Source organism: Podarcis melisellensis (assembly GCF_964234715.1).
Source record: "Podarcis melisellensis genome assembly, chromosome: 10".
Taxonomy (NCBI): domain Eukaryota; kingdom Metazoa; phylum Chordata; class Lepidosauria; order Squamata; family Lacertidae; genus Podarcis; species Podarcis melisellensis.
In genome coordinates this window covers 32,388,459-32,415,795 of record NC_138542.1, presented here as the reverse complement: position 1 = coordinate 32,415,795, position 27,337 = coordinate 32,388,459, and the positions used below count along the sequence as shown (strand labels likewise).

Genomic DNA, 27,337 nt, shown 5'->3' with positions numbered 1-27,337 from the left:
CTCAAATAATGCAGTTAGAATAACACTGAAAAAATATGGATGGTTCTTCTTACAGGTACATAGGTGAGATTAGTCATGAATAGTCACTCAAAAGTATGTCCACTCAAAAGTAAGTCCTATTGAGTTAAGTGGGGCTTACTCCCTAGTAAATGTGGAGCGCAGGATTGCAGCTTTAAGAATTAAAGAGAAAGTGATTATGAAAGCTTTCCAAGGAAACATACTCGGTCCTATATATATATTTAAAGGACCTGCAAATGCTCTTAGTTTTTAACATCAATCATCACAGAGCATTTGTGTAATATTCCATAATATGTTATCAGATGCAGTCCTAGATGCACAGTTTTAAAGTGCATTGTAGTTTGTATTTGAAATTGATGGCAGCAGAATAATCCAAAGTGATGATTCTTAGTTATTGTCTCAGGACACATTTCCTTACCTACTTACACCTCAAACTAAGAGATACATTATTAATGTAATTTCACACAGCCCAGCAAAGCTTCCACTATAATGATTAGGGTGTATCTTGCAATATCATATTACTGATAGGACAAGTTCTCAAGGTAGAAACAGACTACAGAGCATTATTTTCCACAGCAAGTGAAATGTTATGCAAATAAAAACATTTCGTATTTGGTTTGTAAATATCATTTGCAACATATATCCATGCTTTTTGGAAATTGTGTACTGTAGAAAGGCAATGGGTTGTATTGTCCTTAGTCCTCAGAGCAGACCAATGAAATTGTTAAACCTAAGTTAGATGTCATATTAAATATATATAGCTAAGAAGTCTTCTTCCCCTTCAGATACAATATAATCAATTGTGCAATATAATCTATTCCTGTGCACAATACTCTAAAATGCTTTTTCAACTTGGATGTTTAAAAGAGTAATAGTACAATCTTGTCAATGTGTACTCAGAAACATGTGCCATTGTGTTCTATGGGATTTACTCCTAGGTACACATTACTTGGGAGTAAGCCCCCATTGGACTCTGTAGGACTTACTTCTGAGTAGTCAAGCGTAAGATTGCTCTGCAAATGAAATACTCTAAGACATTATTGTACTGCAGGACATAACTTAATAAAAGGAAAAGCATTTTTGTATGAGAACAGGGTTCATATTTTTCAAAATTTGAGACAGATAGACAATTAGCTTCTCTGTAAGAGCACTAGCTTTTTGTCAATACATTAATTTGATTTGGCAACAAGAAATTGATGTGGAAGGTAAAATACTGACTCCTCCTATTGAAGCCACTTGCAATGCTTTGCTAGGAAGCTGGATAGAAACTGAAATACTGTAATAATAACTGGTGCAATTGGCTTCTTATATGGAATCTTTACAAAAAGCACAACTTTTCAAAGTTTCAGCACAATTGATTTCTTATTTAAATGTCAAATTGTGCAGCCAGTGTTCGATAAGAGTCCCGCAAAAATACCTTCTTAAAATTTCTTATTTCTATGATATATCGGTATTGGACAGCTGCCAGTCAAGAACTTTATAACAATGTAAATGGTTTTTTAAGTGTTTGTTTCCAGCCAGGGCTTTTCAGGCCAGGCACTTCCCAAGCTCATTGTTCCTTTGTTATAACGGATGTACAGAGGACTGGGTGTTTTGTGTTCTGGGCTAGATAGATTAGATAAAGTCTGAATTTCTGAACTTCGCCTTCTAGGCACGCAACCTTTTAAAATTTGCTTTAGAAGTTGTATCCCACCTCCACGTCTTTCCTCATTTGTGTAAATTTTTAATTTAAGGGGCAACCCCAACTAGACTTAAGCACCCTGAGAAAGTTGTATTTGCTTAATTCTTCCGCAGAAATCAACACAGGTCTTTAAAAGGGACTGGATGACTTGAAGCATTCTCCATCCCACAGTTCAGGGCAGTAACAATCTGGTAAAAACATAAAACCCTACCAGGTGTTAAACCTCAGCCCTTAAACCATCTTATTATTCTACTATCCAAAATCCAGAAATGTTTTTAGCACTTTGTAAATCACATAGGCAGAACCTTGAATTTCCATTATCAGAGCACCAATGGCACATGCTTCTAATGGCCAACCTCTGTCAGAAGGCAGCTGCAGCTTCCAAAAATGCTATCAAGGGCAGTATTTTGTAGAGCAAATTGCAATAGTCTAGTCATGAAGTTATGAAAAAATGAGTGATGCTTGCTAGGTACAAATCTGAGGAGAAAGGCAGTGTAACCAGGTGGATTACAGATGGCATGATACAGGAATGGCCAGTTGGTAGCCTAGATTGGTGAGGGCAGCACACCTGTCAGATGAGGAGTTGGTTTGTTCTTGCAAGCCCCAGCCAATAAGCTACTGATTTGGATAATGGGGCATCTACATTAGAAGCAATACACAAATCTCTCCAGTGCTCAAGGCCACTGGCCAAAAGCAGTGTGGAAGCGATCAACACACAGCTTCTGACCCTTATATTACTTCTGAGAAAGCAAAATGTGAGAGTGTCCCTGTTGCTATTGCATAATCACCCCATTACTTTCCACGGTGGTGTTGTCTTTCTTGTGCTCCTTTTGACTGTGGCACCTATTGTGGTATGAAGAAGAGCATTCTCTGAAGATCACTCTGTCACTTTCTTTGGGGTGCCATCCAGGTGAGAAGCAACATGCCTGCGTGGCATGGTTGACTTAGGGATTTGTGCTACCACACCAAAATCAATGCAAGAGAGTTGTGAACCACTTCAACCTGGGTTGCCTTTGGTCCTGCTCCCAACAGAGGCTACTGAGACAGCGTTGTGCACTAATAACTCCTACTGTGTTATCATCACCTGTGTCATCACCCACTATGCCCCTCCCATTTAAACTGTGATCACTCTCAGTCAGTCAAATATCTTCCCCCTCCATCCTCATCCTCAGAGTGCTTGGTTTAGCATTTTCCACTTTGAGGTATCATCTGTTCCTCTCCCGTTCTCCAAACACCACTTACATGCTGAAGAGCAACTTTCTGCTCTTTTCCTTGGCATGTTGTTGACTTCGGGCTCACCTTCCCAGTGACTGCTATGGAGAACTTTTATTTTCATACTTGTTAAAAGATTAAGTGAATTTGTGTGCATTGCATTAGGGTTTATTACGTGTTTGTTTGTTTTCTGGAATGCAGACCCCGTGCCACCTGCGAGATTTGAAATTAAAAAAGAAGGAATTACAACCACAACCTTGCAGGTGTGGTGGAGCCCATCCTTAGGAAAAGTAGACTGGTATGAGCTGCAGTTACTTGAGAGTAACACCAACAAAGTCCATGAGGTCCAAGTTCCTGGAGGGCTTTCAAGAAATGAACAGACATTTGCCAATCTCACCCCTGGAAGCAGATACACTATATCGATCAGTGCAGCTGCTGGAAATAAAAAGAGCCCTTCAACTAACATCAGTGGTTCTACTGGTAAGACATCTTTCTTTGACTAACCCTACTATAATATTGGATGCGGGTGGCGCTGTGGGTTAAACCACAGAGCCTAGGACTTGCTGATCAGAAGGTTGGCGGTTCGAATCCCCACAACGGGGTGAGCTCCCGTTGCTCGGTCCCTGCTCCTTCCCCCCTAGCAGTTCGAAAGCACGTCAAAGTGCAAGTAGATAAATAGGTACCGCTCCTGCGGGAAGGTAAACGGCGTTTCTGTGCGCTGCTCTGGTTCGCCAGAAGCTATACGCTGGCTCCCTCGGCCAATAAAGCGAGATGAGCGCCGCAACCCCAGAGTTAGCCATGACTGGACCTAATGGTCAGGGGTCTCTTTACCTTTACCTTTACAATAATATTATTCCACTTGCATTTCTCATATCCCATAAAAGGCTATGGTGAAAACATAGTATCAAACAAGAAATATGCATTAAAAAGATGACAACGGGTTAGTTACTGAAAATCAGCGAAGTGATATCCATAATCCCATCTAGCCATTTAAACAGGTGTTGCATCAGAGTAGCATTAGGATGGCTTTCTGTTTTAATTGCAGCCATTTTGATTTCTCTTCTAAGCATAAATAAGTATTTTGAGTGAAGCATAACAGTCATTGTTTTGTAAAATATGCAGTATATTTTAAGGACATTTGTGTTGCAAATCCTAAATATTTTAACAGCTGTACAATTTTGTTTGTATATAAACCATTTTTCTCCCTCCCCACTCCTTCTCTCTTAACAGCTCCTTCTCCAGTAGAAAATATCCAGGTCTTAGTCAAGGCTGAAACAATCCATGTTTCGTGGTTGCCAGGTGCTGGAAATGTGGATCAATACGGGCTGGTTTTGCTGGATAAAGATGGTCCAGTTCAACAAACGGATCTAGAGAAAGACTATTTGGCATACAATTTTTCAGGACTAACACCAGGACGTCTGTATAATCTCACTGTCATTTCCAAAGCTGCAGGGCTGGAGAACTACAACTTTAGACTAATTAGGACTGGTAAGGTTTTACAGATCTTTCCTTGAATAAGAGAACAGAGTGTGGGGATAAAACTACCAATACATTTTTCAGTAGAAATCTAACAACTTAGCCTCCTCTGAGGATCGCCGTCGACATTTGAAAGATTTGTTCATATAAATGTCCCTATAGATTGACTGCAGAGCAGGAGATTGTAAGGAGTGCCTGCAGATTTTTGGGGGAAATGTGAAGGGCTGCAGTCTCGAGCTGCTTGAGATCTTTAGGAGATTTGTGTAATTCAGAGTCTCGTGTGTAAATCTGAGTGCATAGGAGTCACCAGCATACAGTGGTGCCTCGCAAGACGAAATTAATTCGTTCCACAAGTTTTTTCTTCTTGCGAGTTTTTCGTCTTGTGAAGCACGGTTTCCCATAGGAATGCATTAAAAATTAATTAATGCATTCCTATGGAGACCGCTTGCCAGGCTGGCGGTGCGGAGAAGGGCTTTTCTCCCCACCGCAAGCCTTCAGCACAGGTACGGGAACAGAGGGGAAGGCGCACAGCGCTTCTCCTCTGTTCCCGGGGCTTGTGGTGGGAGGAGGGTTTTTCCTCCCCACCGCCAACATTCAGAACAGCATTCTGAATGTTGGCGGTGGGAAGGAAAACCCTCCTCCCACCGCAAGTCTTCAGGACAGCCTTCCGAAGGCTGCCGGTGGGGCGGAGAGACCTCCTCCCACCGCCAGCCTTCGGAGCAGCCTTCCGAAGTCTGCCGGTGCGGCGGAGAGACCTCCTCCCGCCGGAGCAGCCTTCCAAAGGCTGACGGCGGGAGGAGGTCTCTCCGCCCCACCGCCAGCCTTCGGACAGGTACAGGAACAGAGGGGAAGGCGCACAGCGCTTCTCCTCTGTTCCCGGGGCTTGCGGTGGGAGGAGGGTTTTTCCTCCCCACCGCCAACATTCAGAACAGCATTCTGAATGTTGGCGGTGGGAAGGAAAACCCTCCTCCCACCGCAAGTCTTCAGGACAGCCTTCCGAAGGCTGCCGGTGGGGCGGAGAGACCTCCTCCCGCCGCCAGCCTTCGGAGCAGCCTTCCGAAGTCTGCCGGTGGGGCGGAGAGACCTCCTCCCGCCGGAGCAGCCTTCCAAAGGCTGACGGCGGGAGGAGGTCTCTCCGCCCCACCGCCAGCCTTCGGACAGGTACGGGAACAGAGGGGAAGGCGCACAGCGCTTCTCCTCTGTTCCCGGGGCTTGCGGTGGGAGGAGGGCTTTTCCTCCCCACCGCCAACATTCAGAACATCATTCTGAATGTTGGCGGTGGGAAGGAAGACCCTCCTCCCGCCGCCAGCCTTCGGAGCAGCCTTCCGAAGCCTGGCGCGGGGAGAAGGGCTCTCGGCCCCATCGCCAGCCTTCGGAGGAGCCTTCCGAAGCCTGGCGCGGGGAGAAGGGCTCTCCGCCCCATCGCCAGCCTTCGGAGGAGCCTTCCGAAGCCTGGCGGGGGGAGGAGGGCTCTCCGCCCCATCGCCAGCCTTCGGAGGAGCCTTCTGAAGCCTGGCGCGGGGAGAAGGGCTCTCCGCCCACCGCCAGCCTTCGGAGGAGCCTTCCGAAGCCTGGCGCGGGGAGAAGGGCTCTCCGCCCCATCGCCAGCCTTCGGAGGAGCCTTCCGAAGCCTGGCGGGGGGAGGAGGTCTCTCCGCCCCACCGCCAGCCTTCGGAGGAGGTCCGAGGACAGTGGGGAAGACGCGCTGCGCTTCCCCGCTGTCCTGGAGATTTCCCTATGGGCTTTCGTCTTGCGAAGGAAGCCCATAGGGAAATTCGTTTTGCGAAGCGCCTCCAAAACGGAAAACCCTTTCGTCTAGCGGGTTTTCCATCTTGCGAGGCGTTTGTCTTGCGGGGCACCACTGTATATGGGTTGTCCCTCTTGCATCAGTAATGGAAGTAGCTCCAAGCATTCCCCTTGGAGGAGTCCAAGGAGCACACATCAGAGATCCAACCCACAGCAGCCAATTATGGATCAAAGCAACTGAATATAATAAAGTCAGCTGTTGGCACATGTTAGGTATTTCTGAACATTCGCTTTACTCGTTTAGACTCTGAATTAAGGTAACTCTATTCATCATTTATATTTTAGACTCCCTATGCATTGACTGTTTCACTTGGATGTTTTGTGGAAGCACTGTTGCCTTAAAGAAAATATTAGATAGTAGTCAAAAAGCCAGCTTCAAAAGCAGTTAAATATGGTTGCTCAAAATTCTGTGGCTTTCCCAATGGTGTTGGATTGCATTAACCCTGACTCTTGACCATGCTGGTTGAAGCTACTGGGAATTAGAGGCCCAAAACCACTGGAGTCCCCAAACCACATGTTGTCCATCGCTGCTGTAGACTCAGTGACACCATATTGAACCTGGGGCCATCTGTGTTCAAAGCAGATGCTCTAGCACTGTGGTAGGGCCATTTCGCAAAATGTCCTGTGTCAGAGCAACAAAGAATTCTAATTAAACTGTAAACCACCCTGTGATCCTCGGATAAAGGGGGGGTATAAATTAGCAATCTTATACCATTATAATCTGGACAGCTCAGTTGGTTAGAGTGTGGTGCTGATAATGCCAAGGTTGCAGGTTCGATCCTCATAAGGGACAGCTACATCTTCCTGTGTTGCAGGAGTTTGGACTAGATGATCCTTAGGACCCCTTCCAACTCTATGGATTCTCTGTAATTGGGGATTTTCTCTAAGACAGAATGTTGAAGTCAGATCACCTAATGTCATGTAATGCATGGTGGTTGATAGTCTGTGGGGGTGGGAAAATTTGGGACCCAGCTCACTGGCTGAATCTGGCTCCCACCCCCTGGTTACACAGAGAAGATAAACCCTGCCAACCCATTTAATCATGCAATTTCCAAGGCTGCTTTCTAGATGGCATCCACTATTTTTCCTCTTCACTGCTGCTGTTTTCCTCACTTCTGCCCTTCCACAAGTGTTCCTAGACAAATAGGGATTGTGTACTAGATGTGATGATATTACAGTCTATTTGGCTGTCAGATTTGGCTATTTGCTGATTTTACTAAGGAACAATTAAGCCCATTTAGTGAAGGCATTGCTGCCTCTAAAGGTCACCCGAGTCAACACCATTGCTACCCTTTATGAATGATTTGTGAAGAATCACTTAAAAGGGTATCATTTCCCAAATTTTGAGAAACATTTTTGTACTAAGCCATAGTATCTATTACTGTTCTGTGCATTGTTATCCTAGTTTCCAGTATTACATACAGTTCTGAAGTCTACACAGCCGATAAATTTCTTACTCTTTTTTTTATAAAAAATAGTTCCAGCCAAAGTTTTAGATTTGCTGGTAACTAATGACGGCAGCTTGGATACCCTAAAAGTGACGTGGAAGGGGCCTCCAGGAAACCTTGATTTCTACAACGTCACCTTGTTTCATCTTGGATCTGTTAAAGAAAGGAAGTCTTTAGAGTCACATGTCACAGGGACATACTTCAACAAACTAGTATCGGGACGTCTTTATCAAGTTGATGTCAACACAGTCAGTGGTGAATTGTTCACTGGAGCGACAGCATATGGCAGGACCGGTACGTTTCTACAATTTTCTAATCAGAAACACTTTCACGTTTTCCACCTATTACCTTCCATACAGGAGATATTATGGGGAAAGACAAGATTTTGGTTTCAGAAGAATACAAAAACATTGTACCCAATTGCAGTTCTCTCTACTGACCGGTCTATCTGCAGCAGCCTTCTTTTAGCAAATCCGTGTTATATCCTCTGAAGGAAGATTAGGACAGATCTTGATATTATCTCAGAAAACACATGGCCCTGGCCTGCGTTTGATGAGACAGTCTGGACTGTGGAGTTGGGTACTGGCAGGACAGAACTGCTGTCAAGAGGAATGCTTAAGTGTGCCCCAACAGTTCACTGTTCAAGGACCCTACGTATCAGCCATTCTTCATCCCAGCCTGGTCACTTCTAGTTTCAGAGTCCAGCTGGATAAAAAAAGCATTCCCACCCACCTGCCATTCCTCCCTTACAATTGTCCCCCATTGCTGGCCTGATACAGGAAACAGAACCATATACTGTTCTTTCATTGGGCATTGAAAAGTAATGTTAAATTCATGCTTCCAGTATTGCCTAGTCATTTTGAGAACAAATATGGGAAGCTATTGACTAGAAGGTTCTTAACTGAAGTACACTTGTGAACCAATGACCTCTTCCATGATAGAACACAGTCTTCTGTTTCATGTTGTTGAAATTATGTTTCAGTTCCCCAGAAAGTTTCAGAGCTGAAAGCCGACAGCATGGGCTCATTAAGAGCTCTGAAAGTGAACTGGTTGCCCCCTACTGGAGACTGGGAGAAGTACTGTATTGTGCTGTTTGACCATGCTACGGTGCTGCTGAATACTACAGTGGAGAAAGACCAAAGGGAATATATTATCACTGGTTTAAGGCTTATTCCAGGAAGACAGTATGAGGTGGAAGTTACTGTCGTAAGTGGAGACTTGAAGAACACAGCACGCTGCAAGGGCAGGACAGGTAAGCAAACTTTTTTTATGGTAGAAAGAAACCCCGAAAACTGACAGAGAGATTGTTTGTGGGTGATTAGATGTAGTCTATTATGGGATGCATTTGCCTTCGCGAAATGCTTATGTGTGGATTTATAATGCTATTCTAATGTTGGCTGTGTTTGCATGAGCAGATTCAATGAGCATTAAGTGTATCTGTAGAGATCAGTCACGAGAAGGTGGCTTAAACATTTTATTTTCACTGTCCGTATTGCGATAGGTATAGTTTTACATGTTTATAATAAGCAAACTATTGTTTACTCAGACTGAAATCTTTTGCATTACCTGTTATGTGACGTCTTTTAAGTGGATGTCATGTAACTGCCATGGCTTCTCTCAAATAATTCTGGAAACTATGGTTTGTTAAGGGCACTAAGAGCTCTTAAAGGTAAAGGTAAAGGGACCCCTGACCATAGGTCCAGTTGTGGTCGACTCTGGGGTTGCGGCGCAAATCTCTCTTTATTGGCCCAGGGAGCCAGCGTACATCTTCCAGGTCATGTGGCCAGCATGACTAAGCCGCTTCTGGCGAACCAGAGCAGCACAGGGAAACGCCATTTACCTTCCCACCGGAGTGGTACCTATTTATCTACTTGCACTTTGACGTGCTTTCGAACTGCTAGGTGGGCAGGAGCAGGGATCAAGCAACGGGAGCTCACCCCATCGCGGGGATTAAAACCGCCGACCTTCTGATCAGCAAGTCCTAGGCTCTGTGGTTTAACCCACAGCATCACCCGCATCCCTAGAATGCCCTTATTCCCCTCACTGAGCTACAATTTCCAAATTTTCCTGGGGAGATGCATAGATCGCTAAACCACGCTGGGAATTATAACACTGCCAGGGGAATAGGGTGTCTCCTTACATCTCTCAGCAACTAAACAAGCTACAGTTCCCAGGATTCTTTGGGGGAAGCCATGACTGTTTAAAATGGTATGACACTGCTTAAAATGTATGGGATATATGTGGCCAGAATAAACAAAAGGCCATATTTCAAGTAATAATAATAATCTTTATAACGGTCCAACGACCCATAACATTGATACAGAATAAAATACAGACTCATATAGACAACCCCCCAGGGAAGGGAGACTGAAGCGTTATTTGTTTAGTCATGGGTATGCTGGTCATTGGTTCGTATGACTACTGAAAGAAACATTGCCAAGTTGGTTTTGGTTTCTTGCTCTTGGGCTTGTTGATTGGAAGTTTGTTGGTTCGAATCCACGCAACAGGGTGAGCTCCCATTGCTCTGTCCCAGCTTCTGCCAACCTAGTACAGTGGACCCTCCGGATATGAGCTTAATTCATTCTGAGGGTCCTTACATACCCCGAAAAGTCTGCAACATGAGGTGCCCCTTCTGCGCATGCGCACAGCACGATAGAGTGCTTCTGTGCATGCACGTGGCACGCAGAGCACTTCTGCACATGCGTGAAGCGTGCAGAGTCCTTCTGTGCATGCGCGTGGGGCGAAACCTGGAAATATACACTTCCGGGTTTGCCGGGTCCACAACCCGAAAGTTACGTTACCCGAGGGTCGACTGTAGTTCAAAAGCACACCAGTGCAAGTAGATAAATAGGTATCACTGCAGAGGAAAAATAAACGGTGTTTCCATGCGCTCTGGCTTCTGTCAAGGTCCTCCGTGCACCAGTAGCGGTTTAGTCATGCTGGCCCCATGACCTGGAAAACTGTGGATAAACGCCAGCTCCCTTGGCCTGAAAAGCAAGTTGAGCGCCGCACCCCATATGGACTTAACCATCCAGGGGTCCTTTACATTTTACATTTTACCTACCACTCATGGGCAACCTGTGTCTTTCCACCTCCCTAGATGCAGCGCCTCACACTGCTGTTGCTGCTCCTATCACCTACTGATACTTATTTAAGCACAAGGTTTAGATATTATTATTATTATTTATTATTATTAATCAACTGAAAACTGGTTTTCTTATCATTTTGACAAGAAACTGCCCTGCATAAAAAAGCCTTGGAGACTAACCATAACTGGCCCATGAAATGGAATTTGCCTCCTCCTGAAATAAGCTATTGCTGTGTGCAGCAAGCCAAGTATTCAAAATTTACAAAAAGGAAGGGAGTAGCCTGGAAAACAATAGATAGAAGGGTGTATAAGAAATCAGGGTGGGAAACTGTGCCTTATCTTACACCTCGTGTTGATTATTTTTCCTGCTACACCCTCCCTTTTGATTCTTTAGACGTTGCATGCTTTTTGACTCTTTGACACCATATTTTTTTCATAACCACAGAATGCCAGATTATTGTGGATTGTAGGAATGCGCTATTCATAGTCATTTTGTGATCTTGCAAAGTTCAACAAGCATCCTTTTGATGTCATTCTGAAGCAAATCCTTTTAACTTAGTGGAGGGAAACTGCTATTCGGTAACAATAACGTTCCCATTTAGAGACAGTACTTATGGTGTCTCGTGTCTGTTTTAGTCATTCCACATAGGAGATGAATAAAATGGTGTTACTAAATAGAGCTATAAGGTTAGGCTCTTGAGTTCAAGTCTCAGTTGATTAAAAGTCTTCTGTGCTGTTTTAAGAAACTGAAGCCAATTAGATGCAGATGCAGAATCCTGCATCTCACAGAAACTCCCAGACATTTCTGTAAATCACTGGATCATAGCTTTTGATTTGTTCAGTTTAGTTTAGTTTAAAATCTGATTACATACAGATTGTGAATTTTCATGAGTGAACACTCCATTTGTTGAATAGCTGAACAAATGTTCCTCCCACACACATTGTACTCTGTTTAAAGCCTTTCATAAATTAGGAGCTACGTTGTTAAATCCTAATAGAATAGCTAAATAGCAGATGGAGCTTAATTGTCATCTTTGATACTTAACACACGCGTTTTCATTTAATAGCAAGAGAATAAAGCCTGTTCTAATAGCAACTTGCAGACAGAAAACCAAAAGAAACACAAAAAGCAAAGGTAACCACACTGGCCAATAAGAAAATTTCCAAAATCCACATTAGGGCAGTAACTTTCATCAGTCCTGCCAAAAAGTCACAAAATAGCATGCAAGCTTTTGAGTTCTTCATAACTCTTCATGAAGCTAGATGATAAATGAAGCCAAGCTTTCTAACCTTCTGGAGAACTGAAGTGCTTGCACACGGTGATATTTGGGTTCACCTAATAAAAGTATTGTGCTTTAAAAGGAAAAGGAAAGCTTCTTGAAAAAGCAACTTGCTAATCTGCACAAAGTAAACTACACAGGTTTTGAAAGCTGTGAGCTGAAGCATGGTTATGATGGGGTGTTTCTCACTGGGGAAGGGCCATAACTCTGTGGTAGATCATATCATAGAATTGGAAGGGATCATAATGATCATCTAGTCCAACCCCGGCAGTGCCAGAATGAGGAATTGCATGCAGAAGTCCCATCCCACTCCCAGCCTCGGTCTTTGGCATCCTCTGTTAAAAAGGATCAGGTTGCAAGTAATTTAAAATACTTCTTTTTGAGAGCTATTACCTGTCAGAATAGCTATTACTGGGCTTAATAAACATATGGCTGTTTCCTGTATTCATTTGGCTAGGATGTGGGGGTTGCTTGAAATTGCTTCTGCATGGCTGCTTTTTCTCTTCTGACCTATGGATGAGGCCCATCTGTGCAGCTTTCCTGGATGTTTTTGCTAGGCATCTCTGGCGGTGGTGTGGGGCAGCTACCACCCTACAGAAGCAGTGAGAATTGGTGCCCGTCTCATGTTGATATTATGAGTCGCAAACCCTGTGCTTAAGATGTTATTTTATTCTCTGGTTAATTGTGCTGTTTTGAATGTGCATTTTATAACAGACTTCCTTTAGCAATGTTTCCTTTTGAAATGCTCAGTGCTTTTTGTTTGTGAACTTTGCTGCACTAAATGTAGTTGGCCTCCTTTGTAATGATTTGTTTAAGATAATCTTTTAGTTTCCTGTTAATTATGTCGCTTCGAATGTACGCTTTATATTTGACTCTCTTCAGTAATGTTTTATTTTGGATTTTTATTTATTTATTTGATGTTTCCATGTGTTCTAAACTGCTTTGAGATTTTTTTATTAAAAATATAAAGCGGAATGGAAATGTAAATAATAATAATAATAAAGTAACCTTTAGAGGAAACACAGCAAGCTGAGTAGGATACAGATAGTATCACAGCTGCTTTAATCAATGTCTGTTTACTAACTAATGTTACCAACTGTCATCAGTTTGTTGGGACATATGTAACGATTAGTCACCTTTAATCCATTGTATCTATTTTCCTGTAACAGAAATCGTAACTACTACAGTTCAGCCCATTGTTTGCAGTCAAGTTCAGCATTGAGCATTAGCATGATGACTGAAATGTGTAATGGTATTAATATTTTGTCGGGCGGATCCCTCCAGCCTTACTGTTTAGTGTTGTGAAATCCCCTCTTGCTGTGGCTCATCTGGTGTTAAGTATTCCCCCCACCCCCTGTTTCTCTTTCCCACAGCTCCACAGCCAGTCCTCCAGCTCCGTGTAAAGCACGCCAATGAATCCTCTCTCACCATCATGTGGGTGACGCCTCTAGCTGAGTGGGATGGTTATGTGGTTTCACTGGGAGACAGAAGCCTCACGGTCATAAACAAGGCTCTTGCGAAAGAAGCCAAAGAATTCACTTACACAGACCTGTTACCTGGGCGGAAGTACACGGCTACAGTCACCAGCATAAGTGGGGATCTGAGCAATAGGACTTCTGTTGTGGGACGCACAGGTACCATACGGTTGGCATAATGCTTCTTCGAGCTTTCCTTAAACAGCAAGCATCATGTTTTGCTTCATGGGAACTTGATATTCCTGTATAGCAGAGGGTTGGACTAGATGAGCCTCAGAGTCCCTTCCAACTCTGCAGTTCTATGATTCTTTTTTTTAAATAAATATTTATTGAAATTTTTAAGTTACAATATGCCAAACAAACAAAGTTATAACATAACATAAACATATTTTCTCATCTTCTTGTGACCTCCTCGCATCTCCCGCCCCTACCTTCCATATTAAAAAATTAATCCAGCAAATTATCACCTTACTTCCATCCTTACTGTCTGATTATCAATTGAATTTAGCCAAATAATTATCCAAAAGAAAAATTGTTTTTTCTTACATTTTAACTTATCTTCCTACTTCACTTCATCAGTTTTAATGGTGCCAAATTGTTTATGATCAAGCATCCTGCTTAACATTCATACAGTTTGCAATGTTTTTGCAAATAAATCTTAAATTTTTTCCAATCTTCTTCTACCGTCTCCTCTCCCAGATCTGCAGTTCTATGATTCTATGTCTTTTTAAAAGTAGGGGACGTGCACACTCAAAACTATTGTGAACGACGTTGTGGTGTTTTAATCAATATACATAACTGTATTGTTGCAGCTGTTAGGGTTGTTGGGTTTGTTTAGGATAAATAATCTTTTATCTGTTCACTGACCACGATTCTGGCCTTGAATTGCAGTTCCGGCACAAGTGACAAGTTTAAATGTGGCAAACCAAGGAACAAGCAACAGCCTGTTCACCAGCTGGATAAGGGCCCACGGAGATGTGGATTCTTACCAAGTCTTACTCATTCATGAAAACGTTGTCATAAAAAACGAAAGTGTTCCTAGCGACACCAACAAATACCACTTCCAGTCTCTAAAACCTGGAGGGCTCTACTCAGTGGTTGTCACCACGGTTAGTGGAGGAGTATCTTCAAGACAAGCAATCGCAGAAGGGAGAACAGGTAAAGGGGAATAAATGAAAGCTTTGTTGAGATAGAAAAATGTGAAAATCACAGGCAGTGTTCTATTTCCCACCCCACAAAAATATATCACTCAGTGCTTTAGCTTTCCTCCATGTGCAGCCATGTTTCACTGTTGTTTCATAGTTCAATTCAGCAAAAGGTTCCGCGTGTTTTGTATATTGTGCTTTATCCACACTAGCACAGCATCATGGGTTCTCTAGTCTTGAGCTTCTCAGTTCCAGCCATATATGCATTTGTGTGTGTGTGTGTGAGAGAGAGAGAGAGAGAGAGAGAGAATGTCTTTAGTTCAAAGACCTTCTGTATCATCACTAAAATGCAGGGATCGCAAGAATGTGTCATGGCTGACCATTAATATGACAATGATCTTTAAAAAACTGAATTTTTAAAAAATGACACATTTTTTTTTAACTAAAGGTTTGTCAGCAGCAGAGCTGAAGCATTTAGGAGTGGAGTTTATTTGTTGAGTGTTTTGTATATGTTGGAAATATATCCCATTGGGATGTGGCCATATATATATATATATATACACATACACACACACACACACACACACACACAAACATATATATATACATATACATACACATACATATTACTTCTGGTAATTCTTGGGAGAACTAAACACATCTAGCTTAGCTCTGCAGCCAAGGTGGGGCAAAATGCTGCTTCACGCCCTCCCAGATTTTTTATTTATTTTTTAATTATAACATGACAGTCTCCAATTAAAGAACGACAGAGAACAGGACAACAAAGCCTAATCTGGAAGAGCCTCCCCACCCCCTCCTGACTGAAGACTTTCCCTGATTGAGTGTGGATTTTTCATGATCACAGTCACCCTATAAGAAATGACCCTGACAACAACAGCATATATAGTAACATGAACATTGAAGTGTTAAATGTTAGGCCATTGTATTAGGGGCTGGAGTTAAACTCCACCCCTTGGACTTCCCTTTGTTCTGCTTTTCAGTTCCAGCTGTTTAAAGACAGTGATGAAGCACGTTTGATTGCCTGTTGTAAGAATTAAAGAGTTTCTTTCTTCTGCAGTTACAGTGGTGCCCCGCAAGACGAACGCCTCGCAAGACGAAAAACCCGCTAGACGAAAGGGTTTTCCGTTTTGGAGGCGCTTCGTAAAACGAATTCCCCTATGGGGTTGCTTCGCAAGACGAAAAAAATCTTGCATCCCCCCGCGGGTTTTTTTCGCTTTTTTCGCCCTTTTCTTAAGCCGCTAAGCCGCTTATCAGCTGTTCCGCTGATAAGCCGCTTAACAGCTGATCGCTGGAAGGCGCTTGACAGCTGTAGCGCTAATCCGCTAAGCTGTCAATGGGCTTGCTTCGCAAGACGAAAAAACTGCTATACGAAGAGCCTCACGGAACGGATTAATTTCGTCTTGCGAGGCACCACTGTATTATGATGCGTAGAAGAGCATTGGGTGTTTATTGATAAAGGGTGAAATAATGAGAGAGCTTAAAGTGACCTGGGAAAAAATTATCCTAAATTATCCTTTTAAAGCACTACTATACTCTCAATCATAGAAGCTTTTTTCTTTATTCTTTCAATCATAGAAGCTTAATGGGAGATAATGAAAACAGTCCTAGAAGAAGAGAAACTGTACTGTGCCCAATAGCTGGCTGGCCCCCTAGGCTGTAACTCAGGCCTAATTTCCTATTTTTCCAATGAATGCAACTCAGCATGAGGCCTTTTCAGAGTTTCTGGACAAATAAGTCCACCCAGCAACCAGTTTTTTAAAAAAATCCAAATGCTTTCCACAATTCGTTTCCAGTTGCTTAGTTTGTTCCTTTATATAGCATCCATTTTATTTCATGTTTATCAAGCATTTTTATAAGTTTCTGAAAGGAAGTCTATTATGCAGCAAATACTGCACAAAGTTAAGGACTCGGTCTCATTGAATTCAAAAAGGAAAAGATATGCATATTATTCTCATCACTCTTTAAATATTTGCCTGTGATGGCATTGTAACATACTCTGTTTCTAAAGTTGGCTTTTAAAAATTGTTGTCATTGAGATAGAACTGAATTTTCAAGAAAACAAACGCCACACTAGTTTTTTTAAAATTTCTTTGTTATAGCATAAACTATTTTGTTTGCTTTAACACGTTTTGGTATCCGCTTGTGGTCCTAAGAAGAAAGGGTGACTACAGGGCTGACCTGCATAAACTTTGTTTCACCTCTTAGAAAATTATTCATAATTCTTTCCACTAGAGGGTGCGAAACTCTCAATATTTCTATGTAATTCTTAGAATTATCTGCTGTGATGCTTTCACCAGTTTTAATGTACAACAGCCTCTTGTGAAATTAGTAAGTTGTGTTACTCCAGGTGCTTGCTGTATTTCTTTGGTTGAGTTTGGCTTTCTTCAGGGGGAGGTTTTCCCTCTTCAAAATTGTAAATAAAATTCCAGGGACTTTGATGTTTTGTTTATGTTCTGTGACTTAGCTGCATATTGCTCTTAAGAATTTGCTGACTCAGTGAACAGCACTTATACCATGTGTGCATGCAAACTGTATATTTCTCACATATAAGAGGTGGTTTTAAAAGTTTTAAAAGTTATAAAAGTATTATATTAGCCTTTATCATAGCCACCTGCAGGAAATATGTACAGTGGTACCTTGGTTTACGAACTTAATCCGTTCCACAAGTCTGTTCTTAATCTGAAACCATTCTTAAACCAAGGCGCGCTTTCCCTAATGAGGCCTCCCGCCGCCGGTGCCCTTCCACCATTTGGCTTCCATTCTTAGACCAAGGTAAAGTTCGCTAACCAGGACACTACTTCCGGTTTTGCAGAGTTCGTTAACCAAATAGTTCGTAAACAGGGCTGTTCTTAAATCGAGGTACCACTGTATTAGGTTTCGGTCCACTATAAGAAAAAAAAGTCCTGTTATACAGCATGAGGAATTTCTCTAAATACACTGAAAACACATGTTTGTTTTAATGCTTTGTTGTACAGTTCCTTCCAGTGTAAGCGGAGTAACAGTGAACAATTCAGGGCGGAGCGATTACCTCAGTATTTCCTGGCTGCCAGCTGTTGGAGATGTAGACAGCTATTTGGTAACACTCTCTCATAAAGGGCAGACTGTTCATACTGTCACCATTGCAAAATCTGCCAATGAATGTTCCTTCAACACCCTCACTCCTGGGCGACTCTATGATGTGACAATAACTACAAAGAGTGGAAAATATGAAAAGCAATCCTTCAGTCAGGAAAGAACAGGTAAAAAGGTGAAGGAAAGAGGTATACGATATACTTGCAGTCACAGAGAAACCATGTCACTGTTCCTAGACATATATATTTTTATTTATACAACTGCAGGGAGCATGGGGTAAATCGGAAAAGAAGGAAATGATGATATGACAACAGAAGAACAACATCTGCTGTAGATGTTGGTCCCTTTAATCTTAAAAGCAACATGTCAAATGATTTCAAACGACTTCTTCATAAGAATGTTTAATTATATTCTAGGGAAAGTGTACAAAAGGGGAAAAACATTTTTAAAAATAGACATTCGTAGCTTAGAAATATTTGCATGCACATTTTCCAGTGAAATGCATTTTATACCAAGGCAGTAAAGGACTAGGACATGGAACAGTACGATCCTATGCATGTCTACTTGGAAGTAAGCCCCACTGAGTCACACCTCAATTGCAGTCTCAGGTGTCTATTTCTCCTGAAACCTTCTTGCAAAAGATCCCTTGTTAAAGGTCATTTATATCTCAGGCAACCTGAGACTGAGAGAGAATCCATAGCAGAGGTAGTTTGTCTCTTTGCTCAGATTTCACATGTCCGAATAAAACAAGGGTGAGAGACCTTTTGTCCTTCAAATGTTACTCAGCCACAGTTCCCATCAGCTGCAGCAAGCATGGCCCAATGGTCAGGGATGATGAGCATTGTAGTTCAGTAACATGTGGAGGGCCAAAGTTTGCCACCCCTGAAATAAAACATGCCTACCTTGGTCCAAGTAACATGACCCAGGCATATATCACTTGCTGGATTGGGATTCAGGAATTGTAGGCAAAAAATGTGAATGTTGTCTTATTTTCAGTTGAATCTGGGTGGGGTCTGAACTTACATCTCCATCCACATTTTGGCCCATCTAGTCACATTAACTATGCATGACAACAGCTGGATCTGGCTGGGCTTCACTGTCTTCTCTCCACTCCCAACACACACACACACACACACACACACCAATTTATTTCTCAAATTAGCCTCAGTCTGCATTGCACGTTTATTATTTCTGAAATCAGGACATGTTGGAGTGTGTTCTATCTTTTCAGTGCCTTCAAGCGTCCAGGGACTTACAGTGAGCAATTCTGCAAGAAGTGACTATTTAAAGGTGTCTTGGCAACACGCCACAGGAGACTATGATAATTATGAAGTGATCATCAAGCACAACAATGACTTCATCCAAACAAAAACCGTCCCCAAGGATAAAAACGAAAGTGTGTTCACTAACTTGGTTCCAGGAAGACTTTATAGTGTCACGGTCAGCACAAAGAGTGGAAAATATGAGACTAGTGAAAGGGCCAGTGGAAGGACAGGTAAATAAATGCTCCAGGTGGATAATAATAATATTTTCTCAATGTTGAAAATGTCCAATTTAATTGTTAAATATCCAGTGTTTTGGGACGCGGGTGGCGCTGTGGGTAAAACCTCAGTGCCTAGGACTTGCCGATCGTATGGTCGGCGGTTCGAATCCCCGCGGCGGGGTGAGCTCCCGTCTTCGGTCCCAGCTCCTGCCCACCTAGCAGTTTGAAAGCACCCTTAAGTGCAAGTAGATAAATAGGGACCGCTTTATAGCTGGAAGGTAAACAGCGTTTCCGTGTGCTGCGCTGGTGCTGGCTCGCCAGAGCAGCCTCGTCATGCTGGCCACATGACCCGGAAGTGTCTCCGGACAGCGCTAGCCTCCGGCCTCTTAAGTGAGATGGGCGCACAACCCTAGAGTCGGACACGACTGGCCCGTACGGGCAGGGGTACCTTTACCTTTACCTTTTATCCAGTGTTCTAGTTTTTGCAAATTTATTCAGTGAGGGGTCTTCAAAATATGTTTTTCGGGGTGGGGAATTCAAATTTGCTATTGTTTTTGTAATTGGACAACATTTAGCTTGGTAAGTCTATGTTGACTGAGAAACAAAGAAGCTGTTTTTAGAAAACTGAAGAATTTTTAATTTTACTTTCTGAAAGTGTCAGGTAATGTAAAATATGTATAATATATAAATATAATAATATAACTGCAAGTACTTGGCAATCATTTTTAATGGTTTCTATGCAATTTTACACACACCTTATTTACCAAGCAAAACTAAATTATATTAATTTAAATCAAATATCTTTTGAATTCCCGAGTCATGTACCCACTTTTTAGCAAATTCCCCTCATTTTTGGAATTTGAAAGTTAAAAAAAAATTGAACATGGCCTACAACATTGTAGTAGTTTATCCCAGGTATCATCAGTGTATCTTATTGAAATCAGTGTCATTAACCATTCATTGAAGTTTGGTGTGGTTTGCTTTCTCCAAATTGTTATATCACATGTTTGTATTATTAATAAACTAATATATGTCACCATGCAGACATGTATTTACAAAAATTGTGTGAGCCTATGAGAAATTATACGTATGCAAAATATATCTGTGACTTTGTTTTTCCACAAACTAGACTTTTATGCTCCACACATAATTGCTTTCAGCAATGTATTGGCACTTCATATACCTTTGTGGTCAGTTTATTTCTTTTTCAGTAATAGTCATTATTGCTGTCTGACAATGTCCTGTCATTCCTTTCCCAGTCCCAGAATCTGTAAAGAAATTGACTCTAAGTGGTAAAAGCACTGAAGAGCTGTATATTACTTGGTCCAAAGCTGATGGCGATGTTGATCAGTATGAGATACAGCTTCTGTTCAACGACATGAAGGTTTTCCCACCCAATCACCTTGAAAACACCTTTGAAGAATTCAGGTTCACATCTCTAACTCCAGGACGCCTTTACAAAATTGTTGTCATCACAATTAGTGGAAAAGCAGAACGAGCGACTTTTATACAAGGACTGACAGGTTAGGAAAAGTGTATATCAAACAGATTTTGAGTCTGTCTGTGCTGGTACGTTACAATGTGATTTTTTGCATGTTTTCAGAAAGTGGTAGGTCAGACTGAGAAACACAGGTGCCATTTCTCACCACTCAAGACACAGACAGACCTGTGTCTTTAAACATTATTCTGCCTCAATCACATGTAAAACTGGGGATGGAGTAGTGATTTAAAGTGGAAAGGACGCATGCAAGTAAGGAGTACTGACTCACTTTGTGCCATCTTGTTTTCCCATCACTGTATAACCCCTAAATGGGACACGGGTGGCACTGTGGGTTAAACCACAGAGCCTAGGACTTGCTGATCAGAAGGTCGGTGGTACGAATCCCCGCAATGGAGTGAGCAGCCGTTCCTCAGTCCCTGCTCCTGCCAACCTAGCAGTTCAAAAGCACATCAAAGCACAAGTAGATAAATAGGTACCACTCCGGTGGGAAGGTAAACGGTGTTTCCGTGCGCTGCTCTGGTCCGCCAGAAGCGGCTTAGTCATGCTGGCCACATGACCTGGAAGCTGTACGCCGGCTCCCTCGGCCAATAAAACGAGATGAGTGGCGCAACCGCAGAGTCGGCCACGACTGGACCTAAATTCATTTTTCCTTCAGTCAAACTCTAGTGCTGGAAACAAACCTGCATGGGAGAAAGAAAGTTGGGTAGAAGAATTATTAGCAGATGAGAATTGTCAGGGGTCTGCCATCAGAACAGGAGAGGGAGGCAGAGGGGCCGTTGGGATACAAGGAGCCTCCGAAAATCCTGTGAAGTAGTTCCTCTTCCTGCGGTGGGGAAAGCCACACCTCCAGTGTCCCTTTGATCACTTTACATTCACCCGCTACCTCCTGCTATTAGGCCAGTCATGTTTTTTAAAGACTCAGGTCTCCCTTTGCCATGTATAATATGGCCCATTATATAACAAGTTCAAATTATTTATTTTCTCTCCCTCTGACACTTGCCTTTTTAGCTCGTCACTTCTCGACAGCCTCTTTGTATCTTTCTCTCTGTGTTTCTGCCTCTCTCTTTCTCGTTCTCTGTATTGTAACTATATAATATTAAGTGAACCTTCGCTGAATGGTCCCATGGCGGGTGCCACAATGAAAATAAGTAGCATTTACATTGAAATCGTAAAATAAAACCACCAGTGACAAAGTAACAAAGCAGCAGCACAGAACAGCAGTGCGCAGCTGCACCCAGAATGTTAACTGCCATCTCAGCACAGGACTCTGGCTATATGTGCATTCAGGTGCAGGAATTTGGAACCTTCCCTCATCCTGTTACCACCACATCCTGAAATGCCACTTGTCATGACCATGTGCTTTCCGTGGGTTCATGGGCAGAGATCTGCCATTCCTCTCCAACTTGACTGTGCCATTCCTGCATCCTGCTTTAATGCCAACCTTTTAATACTCTGTTACAAAAATCACAAGGTAAAAGCCTTCCGTGTCTTGTGGTCTGGTCATTATCTAGCTTTCACAATTTTGTTAACCACAACTTTTAACAAAAAAATTGGCATGGTAAGAAAATACTTATTGACTTCTTTGGCCATTCTTGTTGGTATTTCCCCCTCTTTAGTTCCAAGCGCTGTCAAAAACATTCATATTTCACCCAACGGAATGACGAACAGCTTGAAAGTGGTTTGGACCCATGCAGGAGGAGATGTTGATTCCTACACGGTCACAATATTCCATCAGAACCACCCCCTTGATACCCAGACCGTTTCCAAAAATGTGAACGATCACACATTTAACAAACTGGAAGCAGGGGAGCTGTACAAGGTTGTTGTACAGACAAGGAGCGGAACTTTGCACAACAACTCAACAGCCTTTGGGCGAACAAGTAAGTTTCTCCCTGAATCAAAGCAGGGCAAAATAATTAAGAAGACTGTTCAGTTTCCTGTTGAACAGCACAAAGGAATGGGGAAGGGGAAAGAGAGCAACTCAGTTGCAATTTTAGGTTCACAGGCTAAAATTCATTGAGTGGAATTCAACGTTGCACAATTACAAGCAATCTATCTGCACAAGCATATCAGATTGCCAGGTAGAACAATCCCCCCAGTGTGCTATCTGGGGTTTTTCTTGATTCTCCAGAGCCTGTTTCTTGGGGTATGGGAAACCCCATTGCACAAGTGGACACCCCTGTGCAAGGCTTCCACTGACACAGTTCATTAGGTGAATCTCATCCATTATTTCTGTAAGTTCATGATCTCAGAACAGTGATGAGTAAATTCTCATCAATTTTTAAAAAATCGTAGTTACCTGCTCCAGCACAAGTCAGAATATTAAAACCAAAGTCAAACTGTGGGTTAATATACTGATCTGTTTCAAAGCTGGTAACCTCCGTTTCCCAGTTTGAATAGAAAAGGAAATGATAGTTATAAATGCTGTGAAAAGGCTTGTTCCTAGTTTGGCTCATTACACCTTGATATGATTGTCTGAATATAGCCAATGAATGCTAAACATTATTTACAGAATCTGAAAGAGAAAAGATTTCACTTCTTCAAGATCTTCAGAAAGGCACCCTCCCACTGAGGTGTGTTTTTTTAAAAAATGTAAATACTGAATTTCTCAACCATTAAATCAGTAAAAACTTTACTAGATTATTAGGCCTGACATTTATAATACACAGTACATCAGTTTTTGAGCACTATTTGCATCTAGCTAAACTCAGGTCTGAATAAATATGCATGACTCCTGGTTGAACCAGAATGGGTATGTATGTCACCCCCTCTCAGCTCTGTCTTGCAAAATATAATTTTAATGAGGATGGATACGAAAGATAACAAAATATTCTGTGTGCTAAGGAAATGGGAAGATGACACAGGTTGACCTGAACAAGAGATCTGGTTGACTGAATTTGATAACAACAATTGTATGTGTGTGTAGTGTATGTGCGTGTTCACAACTAATTAGCTAATAATTTTCAAGACGCATGGATGAGCCTCACCTTTTAAACCATTGTTCCCAGTCCCTGCTCCTGTTCAGAAATTACATGCAGACAATGCATACAGCAGTTACTCGTTGGTTGTAACCTGGCAAAGCGCTGCTGGTGTGGCTGAACGTTACGACATCCTGCTTCTGACTGAGCACGGCATCCCTCTGAGCAACAAATCAGAGCCAGCTACTGCTAAGCAACACAAATTTGAAGATTTAACACCAGGGAAGAAGTATAAAGTACAAATATTGACAGTCAGCGGTGGCCTCTTCAGCCGTCGGGCAGAAACTGAAGGCCGAACAGGTAATTCCAGCATTTTTATTAGGGGACAGCAAAATAACTGAGGCTATAAATGTAGAATATTCCAGAAGACCTGCTCCGTTTTTAATATCTTAGAAAGTGTATTGTGAATACTTGTATTTGTACCTTTATGAATGAATATTGTTATTTTTAATTACTTTCTTTTTAGCTGATGCACCCAAATAGGTTTTAAATATGTCAGCACATATACAAATAATATAACTCCTTAAATCTTCACTCCCTTAAGCTTTTGGAGACTGGCCTGCAGTACCACAGCTACCTGTAAAATAGATTGTCCTCGTTCAGTCAGAAGGTTCAGCTGAAATTAATGAGAACTTTGCTTGAGCAGGAGATGGAGGCAACTGATAGTGAGGATACTAAATATAAATCTAGCAAAACAGATTTGGGCCACATGATGCTTAAATCAGCATTTACTTTCCCAGAATATGCAATTTAAAAATATACGAAAACAACATTGGCTAGAATGTATATTCAGCCTGAAAATGATTTTCTTCTGCTTGCTGTTTTGCTTACTTTGTCCCAGATAAAAGGGTCATCTTAGTACCGTATGAAAATTCTTTGGCACTAATTTTGGCTTGAGCAAATATTTTTGCACAAACACGAAAATTATTAAATAAATTACTGCATTAACTACACATTCTTTGGCGTTTGTTAACTACTTTGATTTTGATTCATATAAAGGCAGGATAATAAATATATTAATAAATGCAAAACAATCTACTCATGATTCTGAGAATGTCCCCTAAACTATGCATCGTGTTTAATGATAGCAAAGGGTTAATCTACATAGAAGGAAAATATTGGCATGAAACATGTATAAACATAGTTTCTGAGGTTCAAAGGACATTTCTGCTGCCCATTTCTTACTGCTTGCCAAAAGCTACAACAGTGGATGCAATATCTTCTCTTATTTCAGCTCCAGCAGCTGCCACAAATCTGAAGGTCACAAATACGACCACTGGGCGCCTGTCGTTTAGCTGGACAACTTCTCAGGGAGAGCTGGACAAATATGAAATCTTTCTATATAACCCAGACCAATCTCTCCAGGACAGAACTTCAGGAGACCAGAATCTCAAACAGTATTCTTTCCAGAACTTAGTACAAGGAAGGTTGTACAAAATGGTGATTGTTACCCACAGTGGCAAGCTTACTAATGAATCATCCATCTTTGGGAGAACAGGTAAAAGTATCTAATGAGCTGATCCATCAGCAGTGAGATACACTTTTAAAACCTCAATGGGCTACTTTAAATGTAAGAAGGGATTGCTAGAGGAGGCCGATAAATAAAACACAGACTGCTTTCCTCTGTCTTGATAGAAGGGTTCTCAGAAGCATCCTAAAACAAATAACGAAGTTTGAATTTCTTCAAGGGAACAGATCAAAGATGCAAATTTGTGTTTGTTTGTTGTTTAGTCGTTTAGTCATGTCCAACTCTTCGTGACCCCATGGACCAGAGCACACCAGGCACTTCTGTCTTCCACTGCCTCCCGCAGTTTGGTCAAACTCATGCTGGTAGCTTCGAGAACACTATCCAACCATCTCATGTCGTCCCCTTCACCTTGTGCCCTCCATCTTTCCCAACATCAGGATCTTTTCCAGGGAGTCTTCTCTTCTCATGAGATGGCCAAAGTATTCCAGTGAGCACTCAGGGCTGACTTCCTTAAGAATGGATAGGTTTGATCTTCTTGCAGTCCATGGGATTCTCGTGTTGGCAAACCCCAATTTGGCTAAAGCTTAACTGGGCATGTGTTTGATGTACACAAAGGTGGATCTAGGGGAGGGCAACCAGTTCCGTTGTTGTCAGCAATATGCTGATGACACAGCTCTACTTCTCCTTTACATCTGCTGGTGTGACAGTGGAAGTGCTAGACTGATGTATGGCCTTGAGAGTAGATGAGACTAGATGAGAGCCAGTAAAATGAAGCTTAATCCAGACAAGACTGAGGCATTATTGGTGGGTGGCTCCCTAGACCAGATGGAAGGGATGAGGCCTGCTCTGGGTGGGTCACACTCCCTCTGAAAGAGCAGGTACATAGCTTGGAGGGTACTCCTGGATCCATGACTGTTGCTTGAGGCTCTAGTGAGCTCAGTGACACAGAGTGCCTTCCATCAGCTTCAGCTGTTGGCCCAGCTGCACCCCTTTCTGGACTAGGATAGCCTCACTTCTGTTGTCTATGCTCTGGTAACCTTCAGGAAGTACATAGGGGGAGGCTGCCTTTGAAGACGGTTTCGAAACTACATCTGGTACAGAATTCAGCAGCCAGATTGCTGATCAAGGCAAGACAGCCTGAGCATATAAAACCAATTTGGGCATAACTCCACTGGCTACTGATTAGTTTCAATTAAAAGTGCTTGTTTTGACCTATAAAGCCATCTGCAGCTCAAGACCCTAGTACCTCAAAGGCTGCCTTTCCCCACATGAACCAATCTGGACCCTGCATTCGGTATTCAAGGCCCTTGTCGGTGTGTTTTCTGGAAGGGAGGGACAGAAGGTGACAACACAGGGACAGTCATTTTTCAGTGGTAGCTCCCTGCTTACAGAATGCTTTCCCCATGGAGGTATGCCTGGTGCCATCACTATTTTCAGCACCAGGCAAAAAAATTCTTTTTACCCAGACCTTTGGGAGAGTTTCAGATATTTGTGGCCTTGTTCAGAGGGTAGGATATGTTAGACCTGCCTTTTCTATGTATGGATATGTTTGACCTGACTTTTCTATGAATGAATATGTTTTTATTCTGTTTTGGCTATTATGCTAGGCTATCTTTCTAGTATTTCACCTTGGATTACATTTTGTAAAGAAAGGCAGCTGAAAAGAGGAAAGAATAATTAAGCAAAGTATAAAATACCAAAAGGAACTTAATAGTTTTCAGTGGCCAGGGTTGTTTTTAATTAAAATGTCTAATGATTGGAGACATTAGGATTATTATTATTTAACCTATTTTTATTATGCCCTTGTATGGATACCATAACTAATTGTCATCTTCACCTGCCCTAGGATGCAGAGTGACTCTCCACTGTTTCCTTTTTTTTCATAGTTCCAGCCTCAGTTACGAATCTGAAAGGGTTCAATAAAAACATGACAGAGAGTCTGTGGTTTACCTGGGACCCAGCAGCAGGAGACGTTGACTCCTATGAACTGAATCTCTATAACCCAAATGGCACACAGAAAGAAGCACAGTACGGAAAAGACTTGACAGAATGGCACTTCCAGGGCTTAGTCCCTGGCGGAATATACACCCTTGTTGTAGTTACCTATAGTGGTGACCTGACCAATACAGCAGATACTAAAGGCAGAACAGGTAAAGAACAGCAGTTCCTTGTCTTGTTTATACTG

General features: G+C 42.2%; 1 protein-coding gene across 1 annotated transcript in view; it reads left to right on the top strand.

Moving 5' to 3' along the window:
• Positions 1-27,337, top strand: part of PTPRB (protein tyrosine phosphatase receptor type B) — a 74,550-nt gene that overhangs the window by 19,801 nt on the left and 27,412 nt on the right. Inside the window, exons 5-17 of the mRNA XM_081928141.1 lie at positions 3,113-3,391; positions 4,142-4,399; positions 7,672-7,935; positions 8,624-8,893; positions 13,383-13,643; positions 14,376-14,642; positions 17,626-17,889; positions 18,954-19,217; positions 20,465-20,728; positions 22,323-22,586; positions 23,715-23,984; positions 24,919-25,182; positions 27,039-27,302. Coding sequence (XP_081784267.1) covers positions 3,113-3,391; positions 4,142-4,399; positions 7,672-7,935; positions 8,624-8,893; positions 13,383-13,643; positions 14,376-14,642; positions 17,626-17,889; positions 18,954-19,217; positions 20,465-20,728; positions 22,323-22,586; positions 23,715-23,984; positions 24,919-25,182; positions 27,039-27,302 — 3,453 coding nt within the window. The remainder of the gene's footprint in view (positions 1-3,112; positions 3,392-4,141; positions 4,400-7,671; positions 7,936-8,623; positions 8,894-13,382; positions 13,644-14,375; positions 14,643-17,625; positions 17,890-18,953; positions 19,218-20,464; positions 20,729-22,322; positions 22,587-23,714; positions 23,985-24,918; positions 25,183-27,038; positions 27,303-27,337) is intronic.